Source organism: Electrophorus electricus, chromosome 7 (assembly GCF_013358815.1).
Source record: "Electrophorus electricus isolate fEleEle1 chromosome 7, fEleEle1.pri, whole genome shotgun sequence".
NCBI classification, from domain to species: domain Eukaryota; kingdom Metazoa; phylum Chordata; class Actinopteri; order Gymnotiformes; family Gymnotidae; genus Electrophorus; species Electrophorus electricus.
The window spans coordinates 13,899,643-13,926,451 of NC_049541.1; the positions used below are offsets into that span (position 1 = coordinate 13,899,643).

The window sequence follows — 26,809 nt, forward strand, 5'->3', positions numbered from 1 at the left end:
GAAGCCTGTTATATATATATATATATATATAGGGCAGAAATAGCCCTGTGTTTTTAAAGGAACTAGATTTAAACATTTACAAATGCATGCACATAAATGAAAAGGCCAAATGCCATCCTGCAGATGTAGACACCTGCATGCAGCTGTTAAGATGTTTCGCTTGTAACAGATAAGCCCATGTGCTTCGTCAGACATGTACACAGTGTACACAGCACGTTACCCCATGTGGATTGATAAGTAGCTTTCTACTCTGATTAAATCAGACTTCCTGAGATAGGGCCAATTTTACAGAAAGGACACGCGCGCAGTCAAAATCAGACATCTCGTCAGTGCATGTCTCTGCATACAAGTCTGCGAGATCCAGATCGACAGCACTATCAACCGCACTGAGTAATGCCGTGTGGAAACTGCAGTTTTATCAGCCACCAATAACATTGCTATTCCATCCAGGACTGTTATTTCAATAGGCACCTGCAATGCAAACGGTGAATGACAGAGCTGAAAACCTTCAAAGTCCAGAAAGCCTGCACAAAGTACTGTCAGCGAGTGTATGAGTGTGATTTTATGCTCATCCAGCCTAGTCTACGGCTCAGAGGAAACATAAAGCGATTTTCTTCAGCACACAAAATAATTGACCTGTTACAAATACAGGGGTGCCTGAAATAAACTTCCAAGGAACATTTTTGAGGAATTCCAGATCAAACAAACAAAAAATTAAACTGGTTTAATACACACTGTCCAAAGAAATATACATTAAATTTTATTCTGATGGATGAAGCTGTAATCTATACAGGCTTACATTTATCATAACATCAAAAGTCTACATAGGTCCTATGTTCTAGGTTAAATGAAAAATCTGGAAATTGCGGGAAAAGGAGAAGGAAAAAATGGAGTTTGAGGCGCCTCCGGGTCACGTTGCTGATCAACGTGACTTGGACTGCTGGACTACCGTACCGAAGCAAAGCGTGACGCAAGCCAAACACGAAAATGTGTCACGCGGACGGGAAAGGCGGAATGGCAGCCCTCGTGCCAACAGATTTGACCTACTTATTGTAGAGCTCAGTGCATCAACTCGCAGACAGAAACATTAGTATTAATGTTGAAAAGAAGATAAGGCAAGTAAGGAAATTTGTTTTAATCTTACAAAATGTATTCGTGTTTTCCCCCAATGTCAATATTTGAGTATTTTTTAAAGCTGTTACCACTGAAAGTTTTTTATGTTGCTGTGGCTGGCGACCCAAATAACAATGTATATTAAGCAGTATAATACATTACATCAAAATGGGGGGTTTTGTGCAGTGAGGTACCAAGCGTCGTCTCCGAGACTTGTTGTGGTTCTAGTCACGTGACTGACTTTTACTGTGGGACGTCCCTAAACCACTAAGATCCATAACAAACAAGTCACAGATGAGTCCGGAGGCGACGTGAGCGGAGCCCGCATCTTTTGCTTTTTATTGTGACAGCTACAGTTTGCAGCCTTACTGAACACGCAAAGCACTCGTTATTACTTTCAAGTCTGGGATTTTCATTTGTGGGATAGTTTCCATCTGCAGTTTGGAGCAAGGCGGTAAGTGTGTCTGGTGTGTTTATACTGTACGTTTTTGTCATCACTGAGTTTCATTCACGTTTCTTGTGAGCTCCCAGTAACGGTGTGGGGACATTGCAAAGTCTTTCATATAAGGTCGTTATCAGCATAAATCCTCAAGCTGTGGTTCATTTATGGCATTGATACGGATCTGTGGATCGGTCGGATGGATTTTGTGCAGGTCAATTTTAAATGCGCCATCCGAGCAGTCGGCGTTGGCGTTTGCGCTTTCTTAGCTCAGGCACATCTATTCTATAAAAAAGTACGCCGTGTGAAGTTATCTTACTGTGGACGACACATAATAATTTTGGTTTTTGTTGCTTGTTTGTTTTTGGTTTAGGGTTTTTTCTGGGGGGGTCTACTCGCGGTGTTGAGGGAGTGTGCGCCGCCGCTCTTCGTAGTAATGTGATACACATGCCGCGCCCACTTTTCCACGCAAACAACTTTCCCTACCTCGCGTTTTTCTGCCCTACAGCTTGTCATCTTGAAAGTGAGACTTTTTGAGCAACCTTGGACGCAATATATTGAATCAGCATTCCGGTACATAAGATCTGATTAATTAAAACTCTTATATGCCCCCTTATGTCTATATTATGATGAGATCGTATGAGGTCTGTTGTGCTTGGACTTTAGAGATTAACATTTTCAGAGTGGTGGCTCGTTTCAAGTACACAAATGTAGCCTGAACGTAGTTGGCCTATACAGAGGCTGTCGAGGGGTCTTGTCTTCGTACTACTTTATCACGCTTCAGGCAACATGTGCAAGCTGCTTCCTGTCAGCGAGCGTGCACTACCCGTTTTCCTCCCTCTCAAACTGCCACGGGTTTAGGAGCGGCAATAATGCATCATAACAAGGCAAATCTATGAAGAGCATTCTCTCTAAAATAGGAAGTCTGCAAAAACACCAGACCTTTCTAGTTAAGTGAAAGAGCGAGGACAGAAAACACTACGCAGCCATCAGACCTATACGGTATTTTAGACAATTTCACGCATTTTCTGAAGGTAATGTCGCTTACTCGACATGTAAAATGTGTTCTAGGCCTGATTTGATAGAACATTTAGTCTTTGGGTAACTTAAATATAGCAGTGTACAATAAAACATAAGGTAATCTGTACTGTGATGGGTGCAGGGAAAGAGCGAGATGCCACTGCAAGTTTTGAGTGGCTGGTCTCCGTAACGAATAAACAAAAAGCACCGGGACGTCTAGTAAGGGCAGCGAAGAAACCCCCGCAGCACTGGAGCAGCGTTCATGTGGGCTTAAATAAGAGGTAGAAGCAAATAAAGGGACAGGTGAAGGCAATCAAGAATTAGAGGGTTGGGAACAGGGAAGGTGCGTGTGCGTGCGTGCGTGCGCGCGTCCCAGGGCTGGGTGCCTGGCGCACCACACGTATGACCTTATGAAAACGTTTGCTAGTTGCATGTACAGGAACAAAATGGGCTGTAGCATAAATAATATTTACATTTCATAAGTTAAATGATGACTATAGCTTACAACATTTAATTTTGAAGTTGAACTAGAAATGTGAATACAATGGAAGATTATTCATTCATTATGGTGTGGTATGTTTAATTATGTTAAACCTGTTCATGGCAAAAACACCCAGTAGGCTCCGTGTGGCGATGTGTGTGCTAAGGTGTGTGGGTGCTTGATGGGTGCCAACTCAGTTGTGTATGTTTATAAGCTGACAAACACTTAACTTTAGTGCTAGCTGCTGCATAGCCAGCAAAATGCAGACAAAGCCTTATGTCAGAATTCACATGGACCTCACCTTCTCTCTTCCTCTGTGCAGGACAATGGCCATAACCTCGTCACAGTGTGACCACACGGAACTGGAGGGGGCCGAGGAAGATGGAAAGCCACCGGCGGCAGCAGCTGTGCGACGCAACCTGTTCGGCCCCGTGGACCACCTGCAGCTCCGGCAGGACTACCAGAGGCTGATGGGCAAAAGCATGGAGGAAGCCAAGCAGCGCTGGAACTTCGACTTCCAGAGGGACCGCCCGGTGCCCGGCTCTGTGGAGTGGGAGGAGCTCCCATGCCAGGATGTGCCTGCGTTCTACCGAAGCTGCGTGGTGAGGGCGGACACAGCCGGGCGCAGGGTGGAGCTGGCGGGGGACACCAGCAGGTCCTTGGGCTGTCCCACAGTGGCCGCAGAAGGAGAGGAGTATCTGGAGGTCAGGGCCAAAGGAGTGTACAGAGGAGCCAAGCTGGAAAAGACAGGGCCAACCCCACTGGGGTTTAAACACCGACAGGCAACCATCCCAGGTGAGAGAGCAGGCAGACTTAACAGGTGTACGTGTCTATGCGCCGTAGAATCTGGAATGAATGAGGACGAGCAACAGTGATTTATGTTCACCAGGCCTAACGCTTACTCTGACACTTTTACTCCTGTGCTTTTATGCTCTCTGATGTTTCACCACAGAGGCTTCTGCTGCAGACCTCAGGGTACCCCGGCCAGTCCACATTTTTTTCTTTTCTATCCATTTCCAAACACTTCAATCTGGTAATGAGGAGCTGTAGAATGTTTTTGGTTTTGTTCAGATGTCATGAACTGAACCTGAACAAAAATCTGGACTGACTAGGGACCTATGGTTTGGAAAGAGAACCTCCACTGTAACACACATTCTTTTGCTTTTAGATTTCTTCGCTGTGAAGAAGAGGAGGTTTCTTCATCAGAAAGGATCAAGACAGTAAGCAGAGAGCCTTTAGCAGCTGAAGAGACTGTCATGTCCTCACTGTGTATATAAATGTACATACAATACCTGCAATTGTAGCTTTTCCAACAGATAATCAAAATTAGGCTTTAAAACCTAATGTTTTAAGCACAAAAACAGTTAGTGTGCCTAAACATTTACAAACTATATTCTTTATTCCAAAAAAACATATCTAACAACATACTGTGAAGGTACAAAAATGCACTCCAAAAAAGGACCGTTTTGTTGAAAACTAAAGGAACTCCTTACAAAAATGTTTTTTCTCACACGGATCAAATGCCATGACTTCTCCACCTGATGCTAATAGACTGGGTTCGGACCTTGTCCACAAAGCCTCATGTCTCAGCTGGTTTTAAAATCTCTCTCCTCTGTTTAAAAAACAGCAGGGGTCATACTTTGACCCCAGTTTTTTACAATGAAGGCTGACCTCCAGTACCCACAGTTCAAAAGTCTTGTTGCTTTATTAACGTGGTGACATTTAATATAAATGTTTAGAAGCATTTAGAGCCTTAAAGAATATATTCTATAAATTAATACTATTATTTCATGCTAATTACTACTTCTGTATTTTTATGTTAAATAATGTTACTTAGAGCACACAGTGTACCTTTTGCTGATCAAACTAGTATACCTGAGGTAAACTAGTATACCTGAGCCATTATTTTATTCACTTCTCAAAAAATGGTCACAAAAATGATTTATGAATGAGTTATTTGTTTTCTTACCTCAACACAGACACCAAGACTGTGACATTCTACTCTCAGAAATCCTGCACTTTCTACCCCTGGAAACCCCTCGAGTACTAAAATGTGCAAAATTCATGTTTCAGCAACACAAATAGATATTAGACAGGCTATATATCACTGCTCAAGTCATCAGTAAGTCTGAGAGTTACCTTGCTAGCTGGCCTGGGGCAATGCCAAATCAAAAATAAAGAAGCTGTAGAGAGCTGTATTTAATCATATTTCACTCAGCAATTTGTAAAAGATGCCACATTACTCAAAATTGCACTGGGTAAATGCTAACAAGATCCTGACACATTTTAATGCCTTCACTATCAGACCAGAGTTGCAAGAGAACGAGAAATTCACGAAGTCATTTTTCCCCCTAGTGTTAAAGGTTTTACCAGCACCATGGCTTTCCACAGTTCACAGTGTAGGCAACTCAGACCTCAGTTTTAAGAGTCATTGGTATTGTCTATTGGACCAGTACTTTAAGACTCTCTTCATTTCTATATATCTCTTGGCCATGCCAACACACACAGACAACTTATTTTGTATTAGCAGTAATATAACTTTTAAAAACATGCTACCTTAGATATACTGTATTATCTGATTACCTGATACTGGTATTTATATGAGTTTGTTTGGCCATTTTAATTTTGTAGCATTTTTCATTTTTTTTTATCTCATGCCCAGTATAGTGGTGTTTTTTTGTTTTTGTTTGTTTGTTTTTTTGTTTTTTTTAACACGACACTTTTCTATATGAAGGGAATGTAGCATTTTAAATTTACAGTGGATTTAATTGTGTAGATCAAACAAACAGAATTGTTTATAACATACCTATAAAGTCAAGATCAGTATGTAGAAGGCAGGGAAACATCTTCTGATATCCTTTTTTCCATTGCTGTACTGTTGGTTTGCAGTGTGCTTGTGTCGTATGTGAGGTTGTCCGTGTCATTTTGTTTTATTGTCAACAAATTGTATAATTGTAAAGGCAGCTGAAGAAATTGACCAAAGAATTGCTCTACTATTTGTTAAAAGGAAACAACAACTGAGTGCACCATTTGGACTGGCGAGAGGGAGGGGGACAAAGCCACTCGTTAAGCAGCTTCTAAAGCTCACACTACACACTTCAGGCCTCACAGAGCAGCGGCAGTTCCCTTCCGTTTTATATTAAAACACATTTGTCTGTAAGTAGCATAAAGGTAACCTAGAGCAGTTCAGATGGGTATTTTCATTTGTGAACATTTTTGAATGATTAGCCATTTGGTCAATCTACCTCACAAAAACAATGTCAGAATTGACAAGGCTGGCGTCCTCGTTAGGATGAAAGGCAAACCAGGTCATAGAGGCGGAGGCGGAGTCGGTGGAGGACGGTCTATAGGGCTAGAACGGCGAACTCACACACCTCTTAAAAGGCCTCTTGGAATATTTCACAAATCAGTAGAAGCTGAAGTCCTTTGGGAATTGTAGTCTTTGTCATCTGACTCTTTCAACTTTCCCAGAAAAAAAAGCAGAACAGTGGGGGGAAGGGTCGATATTAATAGAGTGTGCAGAGGGTCAAAGTCTTATGGACTAAATCCAAGGAGTTTTGATCAGACGAATGCCCTGTGTTCAGAATCTTCCTTTGTCTGAGACTACATGACTGAATCACTTTCCAGCATCTCTGTGTCCAGGCACTGTGGAGTCACCGTGGTTAGTTTTCTGCAAGTTTTTTTAAATGAGTAAATGAATAGAAATACACTGCAGGTTTACTTAAACCTCACGACACCTCACTTGTTTGAAATGATTTGCAAGATTATTTGGATTTTCGCATTTGTTTATGCGCATTTCTGTGTTTTGTATTTTCATTGCACCTGTCTTTTTTGTTCAACCTTTTAAAAAATTATATTTTTAACTTATTGTAATATCATTCTGTTTTTAGGGTTACGTAGCCCTCAATATTACTAACTGTACTAGCTTTGCACTATTAAAAATATTAGTGTATTACAGTTTCTAGTGGTGTTGGAGAGCTGTATTACAAGGTCTTGGTATGTAGTGAGAACTTTCACTCATTTTAATGACAATTACAGATTTTATGTTGTATTTCAAATAACTGTGTATGACCGACCAACCTGCCTTTGGCCTGCCAAAAGAAAAAGGAAAAAAAATAAGTTGGAAAAAACTTGGTAAGTTCTAAACGTCACCTTCTCAACCTTGTTGGTCACCTTCTCAACCTTGTTGGTATATCAAGATGGTATGTTAATGCTTTATATGCATTAGTGAAAGGTAGACTCATGCTTTTTAATACAGTAATGTAATTGTGCTTTGTTTTGTAATATGGGAGTGACTGTGTTTGTTTTTTCTTGTTCTTATCATAACTGTCAATTCCATCATGTAATTCTACCAGTTCCTGGGTGCACTGTTGTTTCTAACATAATGAATATGTTGTTTTTAAATCAGAAATGATAATAAAAGATATTATGTGTTTCAAGATATCTATTGCTTATTTTTAATGCAAATGTTCAGGTAAAGATTAAAGTCTGAACTGACCTACATATAAAAATAAATATTGTATTAGAAAATCTCAACACTTTGACTTGGCAACAATAACGTGCTCTGATACTAGCGCAATGGCACCCTCTTCTGTTTAAAATTTAAATGTACGCAATTTTTTGATGTTTTAAGAAACGTATATTAGTTTTTAATATATTTAGTGGTGTGTTATTTTATATAACATATATACGTATACACACACACACACACACACGGATCAATTGTCATCACCCATTTCTCTTCATGCATTACTGCAAGAGTTGTCTACTTTAACAATTTATTTACTACTTTATAACAATTTATTGCAAGAGATATAAAGCTGGTTACATTGGAGAAACTAAGAGAAGGCTTGCTGATTGGTTTGTTGAACACCTTCTGACCATCAGAATTAGACATTTGTCATTTCTATTGCCAAGGCATTTTAATACTAATGGACACTGCATTAAATGGCATATCTGTATTGCTAGTTGTTGCTATGGCAGCAATGAAATTAGGAAACTCAACGAAAAATAACTCATCTACACTCTTGGACCTTTAGAACTCCATGGAATGAATGTTATGATTTAAACATCTACTTCTTCATATATAAACTGGCTCCTCCTACGACTACTTCAGAAGCACTTTGCTTGCATAGCTGATGAAGGACCTCTGTCTGAAACATCGTTTCTCTGGAAACCTTGTGTCCTTCACTACAATTTTAAATAAACATCCATCCATCCAATAAAAGTTTACTCCAAAAACTGTTTGCATGTAATATATAAACATTCTCTTTGTAAATTAAGACACATTAAATTTAATGAGTAAAAAAATCACTTACAAATATCACTTACACTTGTCTTGGTAAATAATATGCTAATATGCTGTTCAAGATAAAAGTTTAAGCTTTTCTTTCTAAAGTGCCTGTGTGAAGCATTCACATAAAATGTGAACTTCCACATAAAAAACACCACAGAAAATGGGAGCACACTTTCCCTTAAAAAAAATACTTGAAATTAAGTACATTAAAACTAGATAAGCAGCCTTGTTTTGCATTAACCAATAAAGAACATGAGCTTGATTTCAAAATTTTGTGATCAAGTTCATTTCCATAACGCTTACTGCACCATATCAATATAAAAATGTAATCATTCTTTCTTCATTACAAGACTAAATGTTTTGTATTAAATAATAGTATTTTCTTTAGCAAAAAAGGTTTAGTGTGCAACAATTAACTGTTCATGCCATCATCCAACATTCACTTCAGGATCTTGAAATGTAAACAAGTTTGAAAGCATGAGTGTTCGTCTAGATATAGTTTAACAAAGTTGTCAGTAATAAGATGGCACGCACAAACACGTACGTGTGTGTGTGTGTGTGTGTGTGTGTGTGTGTGTGTGTGTGTGTTTATGTATGCACACACAGCTTGCACAGCTGATGAAGGACCTCTGTCCAAAACATCCTGTTTCTCTGGAAACTTTGTGTGCTTCACTACAATTTTGAATATCTTTTACTGCAGTAAACTGCATTTACTCACAGAGCCTTCGCACACACATACATTCATACATATATTTTACATATATGTAAAAAGAAAAGGATTTTGAAAAACATTTTAGTAGTTTCCAAGACAACAGGATGTTTATGATGCAAGTAGGCTTTATGATGGACATTTTTTCAACTTCAACTTCAATTATGAAGGCAATATTAAAATCCAAGTCTTTAACAAAACATCACATATTTTTAACACTACAATGCTTAAAAAAAAAAACAACATTTCAAATGAATTAATTCCCATTTTAAAAAGTTCCCAGAAGCACCACAGAAAATTCTACTTCCTACCCATCAGAAGACTTAGCTACATCAGCAAAATCTGGAATGACTCACAGTGCATCTCTATATGCACATACCAACCACAGTAATGAGGGTCCTGCCCCTCACAGCAGCCAGTAAATTAAATTTGGTATTTTAAAAAATCATAAATATTCAATTTAAAAAGCATGAACACACAGCTATCTTTCTACTTTTATTTATGCCTATGTATAGGTTTTTATATATATTAGAGCTACTTGGAGCTGAATGGAGTTAAAAATGTTAGAAACTGTTGGCTAACTCCTCTCTTTTTGGGGAAAGGCCAAAATGCTAGTCTCACTCCAGGATCAAAACAGAGGCCTGAATAGAGGCACTGACAGCAATACATAATGCATAGATCTTTCCCAAATGCTTTTAAGAATTGTGCCTGTTTGTAAAGAAGAGTTTTCCTTATCTGCACATGTACCAGGGATGCAGGACTTCTCCACTATGTAAAGGTGAATGCCAGAACATGAGACAAACAAAGCAAATGCTGCCAGACCAATGCAACGGTATAGTTTGATTTATACAATCTGATCCAATTGGGTGGTCGGAAAAAAGATGTCCTGCTACACAGATAAATGGACATCAGTAGCTGTGGTGTTAACCATGTTAATTTACTGCTGAACTGCTGTTGTTTCGAACATTTACGCAGGTATTAAACCAAACATCATCTCACATGAAACTTGGTTTCTCTTCATTAAAGACAGAGTGTGAAAATATTAAATGCACATCTCTGTTGACAAAAGATTGGTTGAGCTGATTGTCAATGCCAATTTGTTAAGCCACAAATGACATTAAACTGTGGCTAATCACTTCTATTAACCTCTACCTATTTAATCAATTTAAATTAATGAATTAAAAAAGCTAAAAAGTAACCAAGAGAAAAGCTAGCCAAGAGAATAAAATGGAGTAACGTCCACCTTCTCTGTTACTAACCCTATACATGATAGGCCAAAATAGCAGGAAGGTCTCAGAGCTGGTGTGTCCTGGTTTGTCTGTCTCTGCACATGGAGCGAAGCTCACTAATGATGAGAGGAATGATGAATATTATGCTGAACCCCGTCTGTAGAGAAGAAATGCAAGTTAGATATTAGCAGCTCCCTCAATGGCCAGGTAGGCTGATGAACCCAAAAAGAACCTTACCATGAGTATGAAAAAATAGAAGACCCACATCCATCCTAATTTACTCTCAATGAGGGAAACCAGGTACTACAATAGAAAAAAGGCAGACATGTACTTTAATATTTGTTCAATCTCAGCTTTACTGTTTGGGTGACATCTGCAGGTTGATTCTTATTTATGGTAACTAATCTAATTTCAGAGTATCAGAATATTGACTTGTCTGTGTTGCTCCTAGCAAGGCCTGGACCTTGAATATCTCTACATCATGACTGGTTGCAATCATGGCCCACTGAAGCTGCAGACTGCGGGAACAGCATCATCGCTGTAAACACTAGACCACAGGTGATACCTCTGTCTCTACTGCCAATAGAAGATGGTATAGAGTCAGCATGGGTTTTTCACTGGAAACGAGAAGCTTGATTTGCCTTGCAGTACCCTTGGTATGTGGAAAGGCACTTAACCCTATGCCTTTGCAAACTTACTAACACCAGGTCATAGAACTACGTAAGGGAAAACTTAAATCATCTTGTACTATAATTTACATTCCTGTTCTTACCTGATCCAGGTACAGTAATGTAGCAAGCTATCTTGCCATGGTGAGTTTTCTAAGCAGTATTTTGAACCAGTTTCCTAGCCCCAGATTAAGCCTATTCCTAGACTTAAAGAAATTTCCACAGTGAGTGGATTGCGATTACCACTGGCAACACAGTTTAGCCCAAGACTAGGCTGACCCTGTGTCCAGGGAACCAGTCATTTGTTCCACAGTCCTACCTGTCCGCCGGCAGCTCCAATGCTGCCAGTTCCATCCACTATGCCAGTAACAGTGGCCAAGGCATCCTGACTCATCCTTAGAGCTTCCTGCCTGCCAAGGTCAGCTGAGATTGCCGAGCTTATCATATTTGATGGACCACCAATGAGGAATCCTGTGGAAAGAGACACTTAATACTTAATGGAAAGGGGAACACAATATCTAAATCATACTGCTATTCAAACATAAAACACATGATTTCTTTTTCTCTACTGCACTTTGTAATGTGAAGGATTTACTCTGGCCTGATAATGTAATTGCTTTAGAAATATATACAATGGAAAAAATTAAGAGCCCACTGCTAAATTACCAGTTTCTCTAATTTTACAATTTATAGATGTGTTTGGGTAAAATTAACAAATCTGTTTTATTCCTTAAACTACTCACAACCTTCCTGCCAAAATCCAAATAAACATGTTGGTCATTTAGAGCACTTATTTGTTTTTCATTCTAAAATTTATTATAAAATGACAGCTGGTCAAAAAAACCCAAAAAAGATTCAGACCTCAAATAAAGTAAAGAGAGCAAATTCATATTTTAAAAACAATGGCAATGTTTTGATTTGGGAAAAGTTTAGAAATATTTAGTGGAATAACCTCAATTTTCTATCACAGCTTTCATGCATCTTGGCATGCACTCCACTATTCGTACATATTGCTCTTTAAATAAGATTTGACTCAGGCCATCACCTAATCAGCATCTCATTAAGCAGAAGAGTGAAGAGTGCTTATGTAGAAATGTAGAGATGAAATTTTGGAGTGGTCTCTTAATTCTTTCCAGAACCATATACAGTGGTGTGAAAAAGTGTTTGCCCCCATCCTGATATCTTTTTTTTTCTTTTTTGCATGTGTCACACTTAAATGTTTCAGATCATCAAACAAATTTAAATATTAGACAAAGATAACACAAGTAAACACAAAATGCAGTTTTTAAATGAAGGCTTTTATTATTAAGGGGAAAGAAATCCAAACCTACATGGCCCTGTGTTGAAAAAGTGAGTGCTGCCCCCCCGTTAAAACATAAATTAACTGTGGTTTATCACATCTTTAGAAAGCTCAATTCAATTTCTCTAGCCACACCCAGGCCTGGTTACTGCCACACCTGTTGTCAATCAAGAAATCACTTAAATAGGACCTGCCTGACAACGTAAAGTAGACCAAAAGATCCTCAATTGCTAGACAGAAATTACAAAGTAATTGAGGTCCATCAGTCTAGAAAAAGTTATAAAGCAATTTCTAAAGGTTTAGGACTCCAGCGAACACCAGTGGAAACCATTAGCCACAGATGGTGAAAATATGGAACAGTGGTGAACCTTCCCAGGAGTAGCTGGCTGACCAAAATTACCCCAAGAGTGCAGCAATGATTCATCCAAGAGGTCACAAAAAAACCCACAACAACATCCAAAGAATTGCAGGTCTCACTTGTTTCAGTTAAGGTCAGTGTCCATGACTCCACCATAAGAAAGAGACTGGGCAAAAATGGCCTGCATGGCAGAGTTCCAAGACAAAAACCACTGCTGAGCAAAAAGAACAAAAGGCCATCTCAGTTTTGCCAGAAAACATCTTGATGATCCCCAAAACCTTTGGGAAAATACTCTGTGGACTGACGAGACAAAAGTTGAACTTTTTGGAAGGTGTATGTCCCATTACATCTGGCATAAAAGTAACACCATTTCAGAAAAGGAACATCATACCAACAGTAAAATATGGTGGTGGTAGTGTGATGGTCTGGGGCTGTTTTGCTGCTTCAGGACCTGCAAGACTTGCTGTGGTAAATGGAACCATGAATTCAACTGTCTACCAAAAAATGCTAAAGGAGAATGTCCGGCCATCGGCCATCTGCTCGTGACCTCAAGCTGAAGCGCACTTGGGTTCTGCAGCAGGACAATGATCAAAAACACACCAGCAAGTTCACCTCTGAATGGCTTAAGAAAAACAAAATGAAGACTTGAGTGGCCTAGTCAAAGTCCTGACCTGAATCCGATTGGGATGCTGTGGCATGACCTTAAAAAGGCGGTTCGTGCTTGAAAACCCTCCAATGTGGCCGAATTACAACAATTCATCTGCAAAGATGAGTGGACCAAAATTAAAAAGACTTATGGCCAGTTATCGCAAATGCTTGATTGTAGTTGTTACTGCTAAGGGTGGCTCAACCAGTTATTAGGTTTAGGTGGCAATCACTTTTTCACACAAGGCCATGTAAGTTTGGATTTTTATTTATTAATTTGTTTTCTCTTAATAATAAAAACCTTCACTTAAAAACTGCATTTTGTGTTTCTTTGTCTAATATTTAAATTTGTTTGATGATCTGAAACATTTAAGTGTGACAAACATGCAAAAAAAAAAGATCTCAGGAAGGGGGAAACACTTTCACACCACTGTATACTTGCTGGTGTTGCCATTTCACACATTGATGTATATTTATTTTTAATTCTTCAGCACTTTTACTGCCTAGATGGATAATGCTTAAACTGCTAAAATAACTTTCCTTGAGTCACTACTCTATTTTGATGTACAGTTTCTGTTCCAGTTGTACAATGCTTCTGATTTTTTTTTTTAGAACTGCAGATCCACTTCCTGATGATGTTTTACATCATTTTTGAAATGGCAGTAATATCTCCAATAGTGGAAAAGGGCAGTCAAATGAAAGCTACAGCTGCATCTCACCGGTAACTGCTAGAAGTACTCCATTCACTACTTGGTCATTTGAAGAGTCTGGAGAAGGAAAGAAATACAATAAAGAGCAAGCCAAGCATAAAGCAGTATATAAATATATAGGCTTTTTAAACTCACAGCTAATACATTTGTACATATTTCATCTTATACTCACGGCTGTATCCCACTAAAGCTCCCATTGCTAGCAGCAGACTGACACACAGCACAGGAGCTCTCTTTCCCAGGAAATCAGATATCAAACCCTGCACTGTTCCCCCTGAAACAGTAAGGGAGAGAGAAAGAGACTAAGAAAGTGCAGAATGACTCCTATCGTAGTTCAATAAACATGGTGCAATGGGTGCTAGGGATCAACTCACCATATTTCTATTTCACTATATTTCTGTTTTTATTACAAAATCATCTAAAATGTAGCCTTCAACAAAATTCTGGACTTGACAACAAAAAAAGTAATAGAACACTCCTGTAATTATGCATTAAAATGTTAACAGCCTGCTTCATGTTCAACAAAACCAAAAGTCTTCCCTAGTTTGTGTTAATAGGTTCAGGTTAATAAGGCATATTGAGCGTCACTCACCAATGATCCCTCCCACATCGTACCACACAGACAGGCGGTCTGCCTCTGCCTCCTTCCAGCTAAAGTTGTTGCTTAGATAGAAGGGCAGCCAGAAGAAGAAGGAGTAGTTCACCAGCTTCAGACAAGCATAGGCAAGGGAGTACTGGCCATGCAGGGACAGAGCAAATGGATTACCACTGTGTTTACACAGAGAGCAAAAACAAGTAATGTGCCATAGGATGCATGTATGACCAACTGAAATATTACGTCAGTAGTGTTTCTACATGCTGTTTACTGGGCACTCACAGGAATGACTCCAGGCAGGCAAAAAGCCTCGAAGAAGCTGATGGCTTTGGTTTGAGGCTTAGGTTCTTCATCCTGCTGTTGTACAGAGTAGTATCCCCCATCACACACCACATCTTCACTGTCCTCTTCGTCATCGCTCATGAGTGGCCGGTGGCTGTCAGTGTCTTTTTCCACTGCTCTCAGATCTGTTGCAGAGCCTTCACACAGACCTGAGAGAGATGCGCGGGCGCGCGCACACACACACACACACACACACACAAAAGCACTTTTAAATGCAATACATGCAGTACATTACCAACTCAACATAGAGATAAGTCCTAAAGGTCATTTACATACAATGGATAAATAAAATATTTAGGAACTACATAAAAAGGTGCCCTATACTGAATAAGACGTAGGAAAAATTAGCACCCAAGTGTAAGTGGGATTGGTTAAAAAAAGTTAAGTCTCAATACTGGTACAATATTGTTAATGGAGTTATAAAAACATGAAAGGTGTGTGCTCCTACACAAATCCAAATCTAAGCCCAAATTAACAGTTGTCATAATCAACATAATACCTGCAAATAGGTGTAGTGCATGAAATTAACAGAGGAGGTTTCTTAAAGTGGACAGAAATTGAAAAGAGACAGGCTTCTTTTTGCTACTCACCCACTTCCTTTGGGGATGTGAGCAGGCCAAAAAACACCACCACCCCACCTGCAAACTGCACCACTGATGTCACCAGAAAAGCATACTGAACACACACACACAAACACACACGCACGCGCATAAAGGGTCCATGGATTGTATCCATAAGAGTCTGCTCCATAACATTTTGAAATATCATATTTACATTTATTTTTACACAAGTGATTTCCTGTGACAGTAGCTTTGCAATTAGAAGTGTACAGAGTGTACAGAGGGCTGAAGAGGATGCTGGAGAGAAAAAAACATTCCAAGCTACAAATGACTAAATCAAGACTAGCATAATAGCATTATGCCAAAAAAAATGTGAGAATGTGAGAAAGGACAACAAAGTGGTAGGCCGCTGTCTGTAATTCCAGTTCTCCACTCACCTCATAGCCATACTTGAGCACACTGGAAGCCAGGAACGCACCCAGAATATTCCCCACCGATGCACAGGCACTCCAAAGGCCGAACACAAAACCTCGGCTAACACAGAGCACAAAGTGACAAAGATGCCCCAGAACATGAGCAAAGAACATATTGCTAATTTGTAATGGGGAAACCTATTTTAAATATCAATGTATCTATTTATTTAAATTTCTAATTCCAGGATGTACAACACAATACAACAGTAATTTGTAACAATATGCCAAAAACTATCCTGACACAGATACCCCATCTGTTCTATCTATACTACAGCAAAACGGTGTAAACCTCAGGCTGACACACACCCAGATTTACCAAACCAGTTGCCCATGACAGCCACCACACTGGGCCATACTGCAGATTGCAGCAGACCATTCAACACCCACAGACAGCAGTAGAAGTACACGTTATACAAGTGTAGCCATTCTGTCAGCGTGCCAAACACAAACTCCTACAGAGTGAAAGAGATACACGGAGAGACACTCTTACATAAGCAAGTCATTTAATTATGACTAGTTTTATCATTTCATTGACCATGGCTCGATATTATAGCTTTCTATTAGCAGGGTTTTGTTAATGATTTACATGTCCCTGTAAAACTAACAGAAATTTCATAAAGCCCATAGGAATAAACATACCACAACAGCAGAACCACACAAGCCAAAGGAGAGAACAAATCGAAGGTCCAGGCGGTCTCCTATCACCCCACTGATGTACAAACCCTTGGGGGTGTTCAAGGTGAAAGCTTAGACACACAAGTAGTTCTGAATGACTAAATACATGAAAAACAGAAAACAGGACAGTAGCAGGTCTATTGTAATGAGTGGTAAGCATCAGTTTACCATTCAGCACAGAGAAAGTGTATTTAGAAATGTCACATGAGTTCAGAGTCTCAGCAGTGGCTGTATCTATTACATTACATGCCTTTCTTTGTCCGTGTGTGAAATAAAGTAATAAATAAATGATCTGGGTTATAAGTCATATTTGTTTATCACTGGTAGAGGGTGGCCTAAGTGGTAGTGTCAGGTTTATATCTAAGTATTTAGAGAAAGAAGGGACTCATACTTTTTACCAACTTGCTAGCTAAAATACTTATTACACTTTTCAACTTTTCTTTTTTTGTTATCTTTTTTCCAACTTATTTTACACTTTTCAACATTTGACAGTTGACAGCTAGCACTCATTCTGCCCTGTTTGTTAAACTTTGACTTTTGCACAAATCCTGAAGCTGCATAATATACGGTCTTGTAAGTCTTCAGTTCAGTTAACCGCCCCACCCTACAAGCAAACACCTGCAGTCTCCTTGGGCCTCCACCATGTCACACACTCAGCATTACTTACCACAGCATAAGAGAAGAGGAAAATGGTGTCCAAGGCACCCAGGAACAACGTAGCCTCCCCAGTGTCAGCAAACATCCTGTTCTCCTCCCACAGCTGTCATAACGTGCACAGACCAGGAGAGAGGAAAAATAACTGTCATACTAATATATGACTGAACGTTTTTCCCATTGATATTCTTGTAGTCTGCATTTTTATTTGATTTTAGCACATAAACTCATTATGGAATGTTATGCCTTGAGGTTTTTCAGGACACGATTTTGATGTAAAGCACCTCTCAGATCTGGCTTGTAACTCACCTCCTTAGCTCTTTGGAAATGTTTACCTGGCTGAAAATCCTCTACAAGACGGAGCTACTAGCATGGGGGCAATGTAACAGTGGTGCTTCACATCAGTGACACACTGTGCCCCTTTGTTATACTTAGTGATTACGCCTGCAATAATTATATTCTCTAAAAAAGGGTCCACAGCAAATAAGTTTGGTATAAACTGCTGTGGCTCTTAGTAAATCCATGCACAGACATAGAGAGGCACTGTGTGCACATACCTCCCTGGGAGAAAAGGCAGGCAAGCTGCCATTCTGCACTGAAGGAGTCCACTGTGCAGAGATGCTCACTTTCACATTACTGAATGTTTTACGTGAAGCGTGCAGCAAGACATAGCTGTGTGCCCCAAAGAGGAGAGGGAAAAATTACAGATTAGAAAACACAAAAATTCCTTTTATAATGAACTCACCATGCTATCACAAGGTCTTCAATTCCTAAGAGAGTTAAATACATTACCACTTGACGTCTAATGGTTAAGGCACAAGGACACATTTACATAATAATATGCAGCAATAAAAGAAAGTGGTTGGTGCAAATCAGACACCCATACATTTCTGATTTCTGAGCTTTCTGAGATGGTTCCGCCAAACTTTAAGGTTTGCCTTAAAATTCATGAAATGAAAGGCAGACGAGGACACAAACAAAAAAACAAAAAAAAAGGCAAAAACCTTCTGAACTTGGGGCTTTTACATGCAATACCAGCAAACAATGTCATGCTTAGAAAATGTGCATTAAACAGGAATGATAAATACAACATTATTTTGTCTAACACTGACATTCTTTTGTTAACAAATGGAAGTCTATCATATAATACAACATACGTTAGCGCTTTATTTATTGGCTTATAAACAACTTTAAAACTGCTTTCAAGTCAGAACTCTATTTAACAACTGACATGGCAGCTTTTCTTATTGAAAGTTCAAACTTTAATTATGAATCAGCATTGATTCTCCAGTACCAGCTTTTCCTTAAGCTGCACCCTGTACACCTGAGGAGAGCTGACAGTATTCACCAAACAAACTGAATTTAGCCTACCTAAAGAAGGTCAGGAGGAAGGCGACCAGGTGGTGGTGGGTATACTGAGTCAGGAAGGAGCAGCAGGGGGGCCACATCATTTGGCTCTTAAGGATGAGCAAAGGGAGGAGGGGGGAAAGGAAATCTTTAGGAGAGGGGATGGCGCACACTACTGCAACATCTAGGGTTACAAAAAGAGGTTAAATTAAGTTAAATTACGAATGGCAAACCACAACAGCACTGAAAAACAACATGAAGGCAACATGCTCTGAGGTACATGCTTTCGGACACTAAACCGAGATGGCTTAGGTTTTTGACAGCAGTGACTACGCAAGTGCAAACACCCGTTTACATCGGTCAGGTGCATCTAAACCAGTGCCCACTGTTAATCAAACCAATTGGACATTAACATATTTTCAATCGTATTAACCCAACTCCAGCTAGATAACGCAACCAGTACAGTAACCTTACCTAGCTAGACAGCTAGAACCAACATTGCCATGGTAAACGATATACGATGCAACGCTAGTTAGACAATTTATTTGTCTTGTCATCTATTAAGAAAGTATTAACTCGGCAGATCATACAGCAAGCTACTAGCCTATTAACTAGACAGCTAAAGAACTGGCAAGGATTCAAATAATAAGGCAATGAAATGACAGTTAACTAGCTAACGCTAGCTAGCAATGCTGGCGGATTTGTGCTTGGTCATAAGGTTCACACATATGTTGTTATACACATTACGTACGTGTGTGTGTGTGTGTGTGTTTTATCTACTAACCATGCGTTCATTAACTAATTCAATGCTCACATTCACGTTAAAGAATATATATCTTACCGACACACGTACCTTTGCGTACACTTCTCCATACAAAATTCGTTCTTGTTGATGACCCCCTCGCCCCCCCCCCCAAAAAAAGTGTCCGGAAATGACGTCATAAACACGCCCTCCATAACCGTTTCACAACATTCCTGTTTATTCGCCACATAAAGCACAGGAATGAAAGCTGGGCTAACGAGCTTTAAGGTTAACATGTCTACAAGCCCACTGGCATTTGAAAGCAGCCTTATAACTTATAGTATACACTTTGGTACTAAAAAACACCCAAATATGTCACATTAAAATCAAACTCCCGGCACATTTGCTATCGAAACCAGCGTTATTACCTACAGTATCCACTTTCGTACTTAAAAAATCTATTACACTAAAATTCTCTCGTAAGACAGTAAAATGAGTGTAACTCTGAAATGTACCACTGGAGAGCATACTTGTAAGGAGCTGATAGTGCGATACTAAGGGTCTGCAGTTGTGTACTACTGCCCCGGAAAAAGTTATGTTAATCTCCCCTCTGGTTTCACAGAAATTACTTTCTTTAACGCCTTTCTCATTTAAATTCCATTCTTCGTCTGTGCTGCATTTTGGTGAGTCAGGCTCTTCAACGTCGCCTTACTGCATCTGCTTGGTTCAAATTAAAGTTCTGGAGAGGTTGGGAATCTCACTTGGTTTCTTGGTTTCTCAGGCATGCTCTCCCAACACAAAGGGAAGGTTCTCTATATACAAGTCTGGTTTTAAAGAATATTGAGTAAGGTGTACCACTGGACATGCTGATAATAAAGGCAAAGGGAATCAAACAGTATTTCAGCATTCACTTTAAAATATATTATTGTTTTGAAATGACATCAGGACAAAAAACCAGGAACGAATTATTTCAGCTTTAATCTTCATGGGGTTTTTTGGTCTGTTTCTAAACACCCTGCGGTAGTTTTCACTTGTATCATCCCAGAAAGGCATTAACTGAACATATGAACCACAAAATTGTATTTTGTTATTTTTTGCTGACGCGTAGGTGTTCCCTGGGGCGACTGATTTGCACTCTCATTAATGAAAAGCCAGAATAAGAAATTAGGCCAGACCCATTTTAAAAGAAAACAACTGGTTCCTTCTATTCCTACGTCTTTAAGTTACGTTTTCAATATACATTTACAAATCCAATTTTGTTAGTATGACATACCAAAAATACTTTCATCAGTGAATATAACTTCAGACAAGGTAGTTTAAATAAACAGTGTCTCAGTAAGGCCTAACAGGAGAGCATCTTAGTTCTGAAGCATTCATCTTGGTGACTTAAAAACAAGCACATCAGAGATAAATATAAAACAGACTATTCTAAATAACTGTGAGATCTAAAGGTCCATGCTACGGTACAGCCAACCTGATGCAACCATTCTAATAAACAGGCAGAACTGAATGAAGTCAGTCAATGTTTATGACGTTTTGACGTCATGGCAAATTGTACAACAAATGATAACAGGCAACAACTGCAACAGCTACATGAATATGTTGAGTTAAACTTCAAGTCAAGGACTACCAGTACAAAGAAACTCTCAGTAAGACAATTGTTTACAGTATAATATTCACTTTCATTGGTCTTTTTTGGGTGCTAAATAACTCCATCACTTTGGTCACCACTGTGGCTCTGCATGTGTCTTTTCAACTGGGTGCGGCGAATAAAGCTCCTCGAACAGACGGAGCATGTAAACGGTCTTATGCCAGAGTGCCTGTACAAGTGTTCATTCCAGCAACTTCTCCTCACAAACGTCTTCCCACAGATATTACAGGCAAAGGGCCGAAGGCCAGTGTGCGCCCTCATGTGAACTGTGCGGTGACTCGACACGGTGAAGCCTCTCCCACACACCGTGCATTGATACGGCTTTTCTCCAGTATGGCAGCGGCGGTGAACCTGCAGGCAGCCGGCGGACTTGAAAGCCTTCCCGCACTCAGTGCACACATACGGCTTCTCTCCAGTGTGCATCCGCACATGGATGTTGAGGTTGCCGGCGGAAAGGAAGCACTTGCCGCAGTAGGAACAGCAGAACCGCCGCTCCTTCGAATGCGACTTAAGCTGCGACTGGCTGAAGAACCTCTTGCCACAGCTCACGCAAACATGGGGCTTGTCGCCCGTGTGATTGGAAATGTGGGCCAACAGGCCATGCAGACTGGCCAAGCACTTCCCGCAATGGTCACACTGGTGAGGCCGGAACTCTGGATGGGTCTTCAGGTGGCTGCGCAGCTCAATTTCTGAAAACATCTGGCCGCAGAAGCGGCACTCCCCCGATGGACGCTTGGCAGGAGGTGCACCCTGGGCCAGATCGGTGCAGGCTTCCTGGCTACTGCCCTGGTGAGTTTTCATGTGGCTGGTGAAATTTGTAATCTCCGAGAATGTGGTGGCACAGACAGTACATCTGTACATTTGACTGGGCAGACTCCCAGACATCAAGTGGTTATGGAGCTTAGAATGGATCACTAGAGATGTCAGGCTTGTACATTCCTTCCCGCAGTCAGTACACCGATAAACCGTTTTCTCTTGGTGTTCTCTGCGATGTCTTGTCCATGCTCTCATAGAATTAAAACTCTTGTCACAGCTTGGGCAAGAGTAATTTATCTCGCTGTGCCACTGACGTTGGTGCATAGAAGCCTGGAAATGTGTTTTAAAGTTCATTTTACAGGCCAGGCATTTGTAAGGGCCCCTGACAGTGTGTTTTTCCTTGTGTGCCCTCAGCTCTCCTGGATAGCTAAAAGACATCCCACACTGAGAACATTCGTGTAGCCTCCTCTCTAGTGCACTTAGTGCTATATGTTTACAACCATTTCCTATAATGGACAGAACAAGAGAAGAATGTAAATCCAGAAAGTCAAACAAAAACTATTTAAGTGTGTATTTTTTTTTTTTTACCTGAAATGCTTGAATTGATCATGGAGTTTGAGCTTAAATCATCAGGAACAGTTCTGTCAAAACAATTACTGTATTACGATGCAGGTCTTTAGTGAAAGCCGAAATCCATCTGTTTCAATAAAAGTTCTACAATGCACAATATATTTTTGTAGACTCACCTAAGTGGTATAGGTTTATTGCTTGTGCAGCGTGTGAGCAAGACTGAAGGGAGGCAGATCTGTTTAACTATTGGTAGGCATTCCCTCGGTACCACGACTTTAAGCAGTTGCCCAGTGCTAGCCACATGTGCACTGGTCACTTCATCGGCCGTTTTATCACCTCTTTCATTAATGTTCTTTGTATCTGAATTCAAGATCATCACTGTGCTTGGATCAAGTCTTTCTTCAAGCCTATCTGTTAATGTTTCACCCTCACTTTGAGAGGCCTGTATTATCTCCACTTTGGTTTCACAGAAATTACTTTCTTTAAAGCCTTTCTCATTTAAATTCCCATTTAATTCTTCATCTGTGCTGCATTTTGGCGAGTCATATTCTTCAACGTCCGCAGTCTTACTGCAGACCTCTGCCTGGTTCAAAGTAAAGCTATGGAGGGGTTGAGCAGCTCTCTCACTCTCCTGGCTTACATCTTGGTTTCTCAGGCATGATCTCCCAACACAAAGGGAAGGTTCATCAGCCTTACTCTCACTGAGGAAGATTTGAGCACTCAAAGGAGCAAGAGACAAGGAAGAGATTATTCTGTCCTCCTCTATGGATGGGAGGCCTGTTAACAAAATATATTCAACAGTGTAAATCTTTAAAAATAATTTCTTCTACATGTGTCACTTTGTATCAGACTTTGTTTTAATGGCCTACCACTTCTCTCCAAGGTTCCTTGATAGTCACTTTGGAACAAGGGCATCAAGCAGTTGTGATCCCAATTATACTGGAACATATCTTCCCAATCAGTTGATTCGGTATGTAGCCATATAGAAACCTTTAAGACAAAAACAAGTAGGTCCCCTTACAGATAAGAAATATTATCTTCCCAATTTACATTTCTTCTTAGCAAACCCATCTGGTGAATCTAACTTAAACAATGCACGTGGTATACAGGTTTACATGCAGAAAATTCACAGAAATCCAGTTAAGAACATCTAGTTTAAAACAATTAAAAACACTGCATCTCCCAGCCACTGCATTCAGCACTCTTAAAAACTGATGCATATGTAACATTCACAAGTGTGACTGTGTTTGTTGGAAATATCTTGTTGTACTGTGTACAAACAACTGTGCTGTAACCAAGAACAAATTCCTTTTATGTGTGACCATACTTTGCCAATAAAGCATGATTCTGATTCTTTTTCAGCAATTAAAGACAAGACTTTCCAAAGATGTGTGTGTGACTAAAATGTAGGGGATCTTGATATAATGGACCATAGATGCATGCAAACTAATCTTTAAATCCTAAACCAGATAGTATTAATTAAAAACAGAAAAGTAAGTCCAGTAAACAGACTTTGGGATTTACACAGATATGGTGCAGAATATAAAAATGAACTAGAATACCTGTTTGAAGTTTGGAACTGGCAACAGCTGTTCCAGTCTGGAAAGGAAATGGCCAACCAAGACTTGCAGTGCTTTGTCAAAGTCAGGACCATACTCAATTGGGAATACCTCCTTGGGGGTACAGTGTGACAGAGCACAACAAAATAACAATACTCTGGTCTACCGATGTATGACCCCTCACAGAATTATGAATGTTGGCCCATCACATTTCTTCCGTATAAATGAGCAATTCTAAAGTATAAATCAGGCTTCAGAACTCAACCAGATAACACAGCATAACACTGAGATCAGTGTAGTAACATCTACTAAGGTCATACCTGAAAGAAGTGCCTCTTTTTGACTGGGTCCTCAAGGAGGCTTAAAACAAGCTTCAGCAATTTGCCCTGTAAAGCCTCCATCTCTGAACCAGTAGTCTGAATAAAAACAGACAGACATGTTTCATTCTCTTTAACTGTAAACACTGCCATTACGTACAGTAGGTTATACATCAAATGTGCATGGAAATTAGCTAATAAACACAAAATGTTTACAAGTGTCATGCTACAGACAACCAAGTCCGTGTGTACAACTGTTCAAAACGAATGTCTGTCAAGTGGGTGTACCTGATAAAAGTGACTACTGAGTGTATACAAATAAACCATAAGACCTTTAAAAAAAAAAAAAAAAAAAAAAAAAACCTCATCATGTTTAACCAAACTGGAGGATATAAGGCCTAAAGCAAATTGGAGAATATGCCTGAGAGAAATAAAGATATAACAGGAAACAATTCTCACCCCATTGGAGGACTCAGGTGTGTGCACACATGCCTTTAAGTCGGTTGACACTTCATGTTTGCACATTTCAAGTATCATCTGTAACAAGAGTGAAAGCAGTCAAATAAAAATAACGTGTATATACAGGACATTTTCTGACATCATAACTTTTATTTTAAGATTTAATTAGTCCCTGAATCTCACCTTTGCTCTCAGACCCATAATTAGTGTAGTCTTTTGCCTGTTGGTCAGAATCTCTGGAACCATCTTTGTTATGAGTTGAACGTACTCTTCAAGTTTTTTAAAATGCTCCACTTTTTGTTGCTGGACAGCTTGCCACATGAAGGCAGACATCAGACGGAGTGGCGGTACCAGCAGGCGCAATGAAGACAGCGGGAGAACGGAACCTGTATTAACATAGGAGACTTCAATTGAGTCAGGCATTATAAAATGAGAGCTACATTTAAAAACCTTTGTAAAGCTACTGAAGTAGGACATTCCTTTAGGTTATTTATTTGATGTCACAAAATCCCCACGCCGTTAAGTTGTATCTAATGTAATATTTTGGAATAATCCGCATTAACTTAGCTAACCGCTAGCTAGCTAAGTAAATACCCAATCATGGCTGTAACTATGTTAGTGTTAGCCAGCTACTGTAGTTCGTTTTAAGTGCACAGGTAGCATAGGAAAGAATAACAGTATAGTTATGATTTTAATGTTTTAGGCGCATACCCATATTCATTGCTTATGTATGTCTGGAAACTTTAGCTAGCTCTCGATATGGAGAGAGATCGGGTAGCCAGAAACCACCACCTAAACTCTTTTTTGTTTCTACTCGTTACCACACCAACTTACTAAACTTTACTGCCATCTACTGAGCTGGAGCAGTGCTTCGCATTCGTTGTAACTCTGACATGGTTGTATTTTCCCTGCACTAGTTTAATTCAGTTCAGGAAGGCCTTGATACTTGATGACTGCAAACAAGTGCATTAGGGAAGGAGAAAAACAATCTTAAAGTACAAAAGACACAGGATTGACATTCATAGAACTGGGACATCGGACAACATCAGACACCTGTCCCAGAAGGTTGGATTGCTTTATACACATTATTCTGATGAATATTTAAATAACCCCCCAAAAAACTACTGTAATTTGAAGTGTGGGGAACATTCCCATGTGTCTTATTTAATTTTGCTAGCAAAAATGTTTAACATTTTATTCCCCAGAAAAACTTGGGGTGAGTTTCCAACACTGTCAAGAATGAGAATTGTACAGATATGAAACTAAGTGGATGCTGGTGGACATGAGATTATACTGGCACATTTTAGTTCAAAAGTGCTGTGGAAAGCATAGTTTTACGATTAAGCATTTGGTAAGATACTTTAAAGTCCTTAGACATTTTATAGCAAAGTAACTGTGTATCTCTGCCAGGAAGTTAACTCTGGGTCAATAATAAATGTTCCAGCAAGAGATGCAAACGATTCTTGTAGATCCATATAATACATGATACATTTCTAACCACATCACAGTCCCCTTTTCTAAATGCCACTAAAGTATGTACAAGTAACAAAAATTAAGTGTTGCTGAACATAGCTCAGAAATACATGTGGGTATCAGAACCACTCTGAGCCCACTGCTTCAGACATTTTACAGCTTCAGATTTGTAACAGATGTCAGTGTGCTTGGCTCACCTCTGGCACCTGACGCTTCATCCACTTGAAGAAAGAGAACTTGAATTTGACATTTTCTTTACACTTTTGCAAGAGCTTTGAATAACCATGATTTCTGATTTGTCAACTGTAATTATACTTGGGTTTTTTTTCAGGGACAGGTCCTCAGCACCGAGTGGTACCAGCAAGTCTTAAGAGTGGGGGTCTTGAATGATCACTTGTGATTATGCACACATGCAAGTCTCATTGACGACACAGAATCCAGTAATCTTAGAAATCTTAATCTTAGAAAAAGAATTTCAAGCATAATTTAAGATGTTGATGGATGCTATTTCAACAAGTCTTAGACCTTTTTCAAGATGCCTTTGGAGAGCAGTGAAGTATACACTGGTTTCTAAACTTACAATACTTTTTCATGACATTTAATTACCATCTGAGTGAATTTGGATAGCGGCTTTCACAGTGAACTCTATTTACTAGCACAAAAATTGC

General features: G+C 39.6%; 3 protein-coding genes across 7 annotated transcripts; 1 reads left to right on the top strand and 2 right to left on the bottom strand.

Moving 5' to 3' along the window:
• The first annotated feature begins 1,008 nt into the window (after positions 1-1,008).
• cdkn1d (cyclin-dependent kinase inhibitor 1D) lies at positions 1,009-7,496 on the top strand. Of its 3 annotated transcripts, none has more exons than XM_027003893.2 (4): positions 1,009-1,115; positions 3,376-3,848; positions 4,222-4,273; positions 5,033-7,496. In XM_027003893.2, exons 2-4 carry the CDS (start codon positions 3,380-3,382, stop codon positions 5,136-5,138), a joined length of 627 nt encoding a protein of 208 aa, XP_026859694.1. In that variant the 5' UTR covers positions 1,009-1,115; positions 3,376-3,379; the 3' UTR covers positions 5,139-7,496. The 3 variants fall into 3 exon arrangements, with proteins under 3 accessions (XP_026859694.1, XP_026859693.1, XP_026859695.1); XM_027003892.2 differs by lacking the exon at positions 1,009-1,115 and adding an exon at positions 1,382-1,567; XM_027003894.2 differs by lacking the exons at positions 1,009-1,115; positions 5,033-7,496 and adding an exon at positions 1,384-1,567 and having other exon boundaries at positions 4,222-4,405.
• A 1,605-nt stretch (positions 7,497-9,101) lies between these two features.
• Positions 9,102-19,531, bottom strand: slc37a3 (solute carrier family 37 member 3). Of its 3 annotated transcripts, none has more exons than XM_027003902.2 (15): positions 19,468-19,531; positions 18,639-18,798; positions 17,825-17,939; positions 17,281-17,373; positions 16,578-16,661; positions 16,245-16,390; positions 15,903-15,999; positions 15,496-15,550; positions 14,846-15,054; positions 14,561-14,702; positions 14,141-14,242; positions 13,978-14,025; positions 11,275-11,426; positions 10,525-10,590; positions 9,102-10,444 (listed from the first exon to the last, which is right to left on the bottom strand). In XM_027003902.2, exons 2-15 carry the CDS (start codon positions 18,716-18,718, stop codon positions 10,352-10,354), a joined length of 1,482 nt encoding a protein of 493 aa, XP_026859703.1. In that variant the 5' UTR covers positions 18,719-18,798; positions 19,468-19,531; the 3' UTR covers positions 9,102-10,351. The 3 variants fall into 3 exon arrangements, with proteins under 3 accessions (XP_026859703.1, XP_026859701.1, XP_026859702.1); XM_027003900.2 differs by having other exon boundaries at positions 15,496-15,580; XM_027003901.2 differs by having other exon boundaries at positions 15,496-15,580; positions 19,456-19,516.
• A 785-nt stretch (positions 19,532-20,316) lies between these two features.
• Positions 20,317-26,739, bottom strand: LOC113573548 (zinc finger protein 287-like). Its single transcript, XM_035528478.1, has 9 exons — positions 25,380-26,739; positions 24,852-25,054; positions 24,669-24,746; positions 24,213-24,308; positions 23,896-24,006; positions 23,203-23,323; positions 22,510-23,110; positions 22,352-22,404; positions 20,317-22,269 (listed from the first exon to the last, which is right to left on the bottom strand). Exons 1-9 carry the CDS (start codon positions 25,387-25,389, stop codon positions 21,059-21,061), a joined length of 2,484 nt encoding a protein of 827 aa, XP_035384371.1. The 5' UTR covers positions 25,390-26,739; the 3' UTR covers positions 20,317-21,058.
• Between the last annotated feature and the right edge of the window lie 70 nt (positions 26,740-26,809).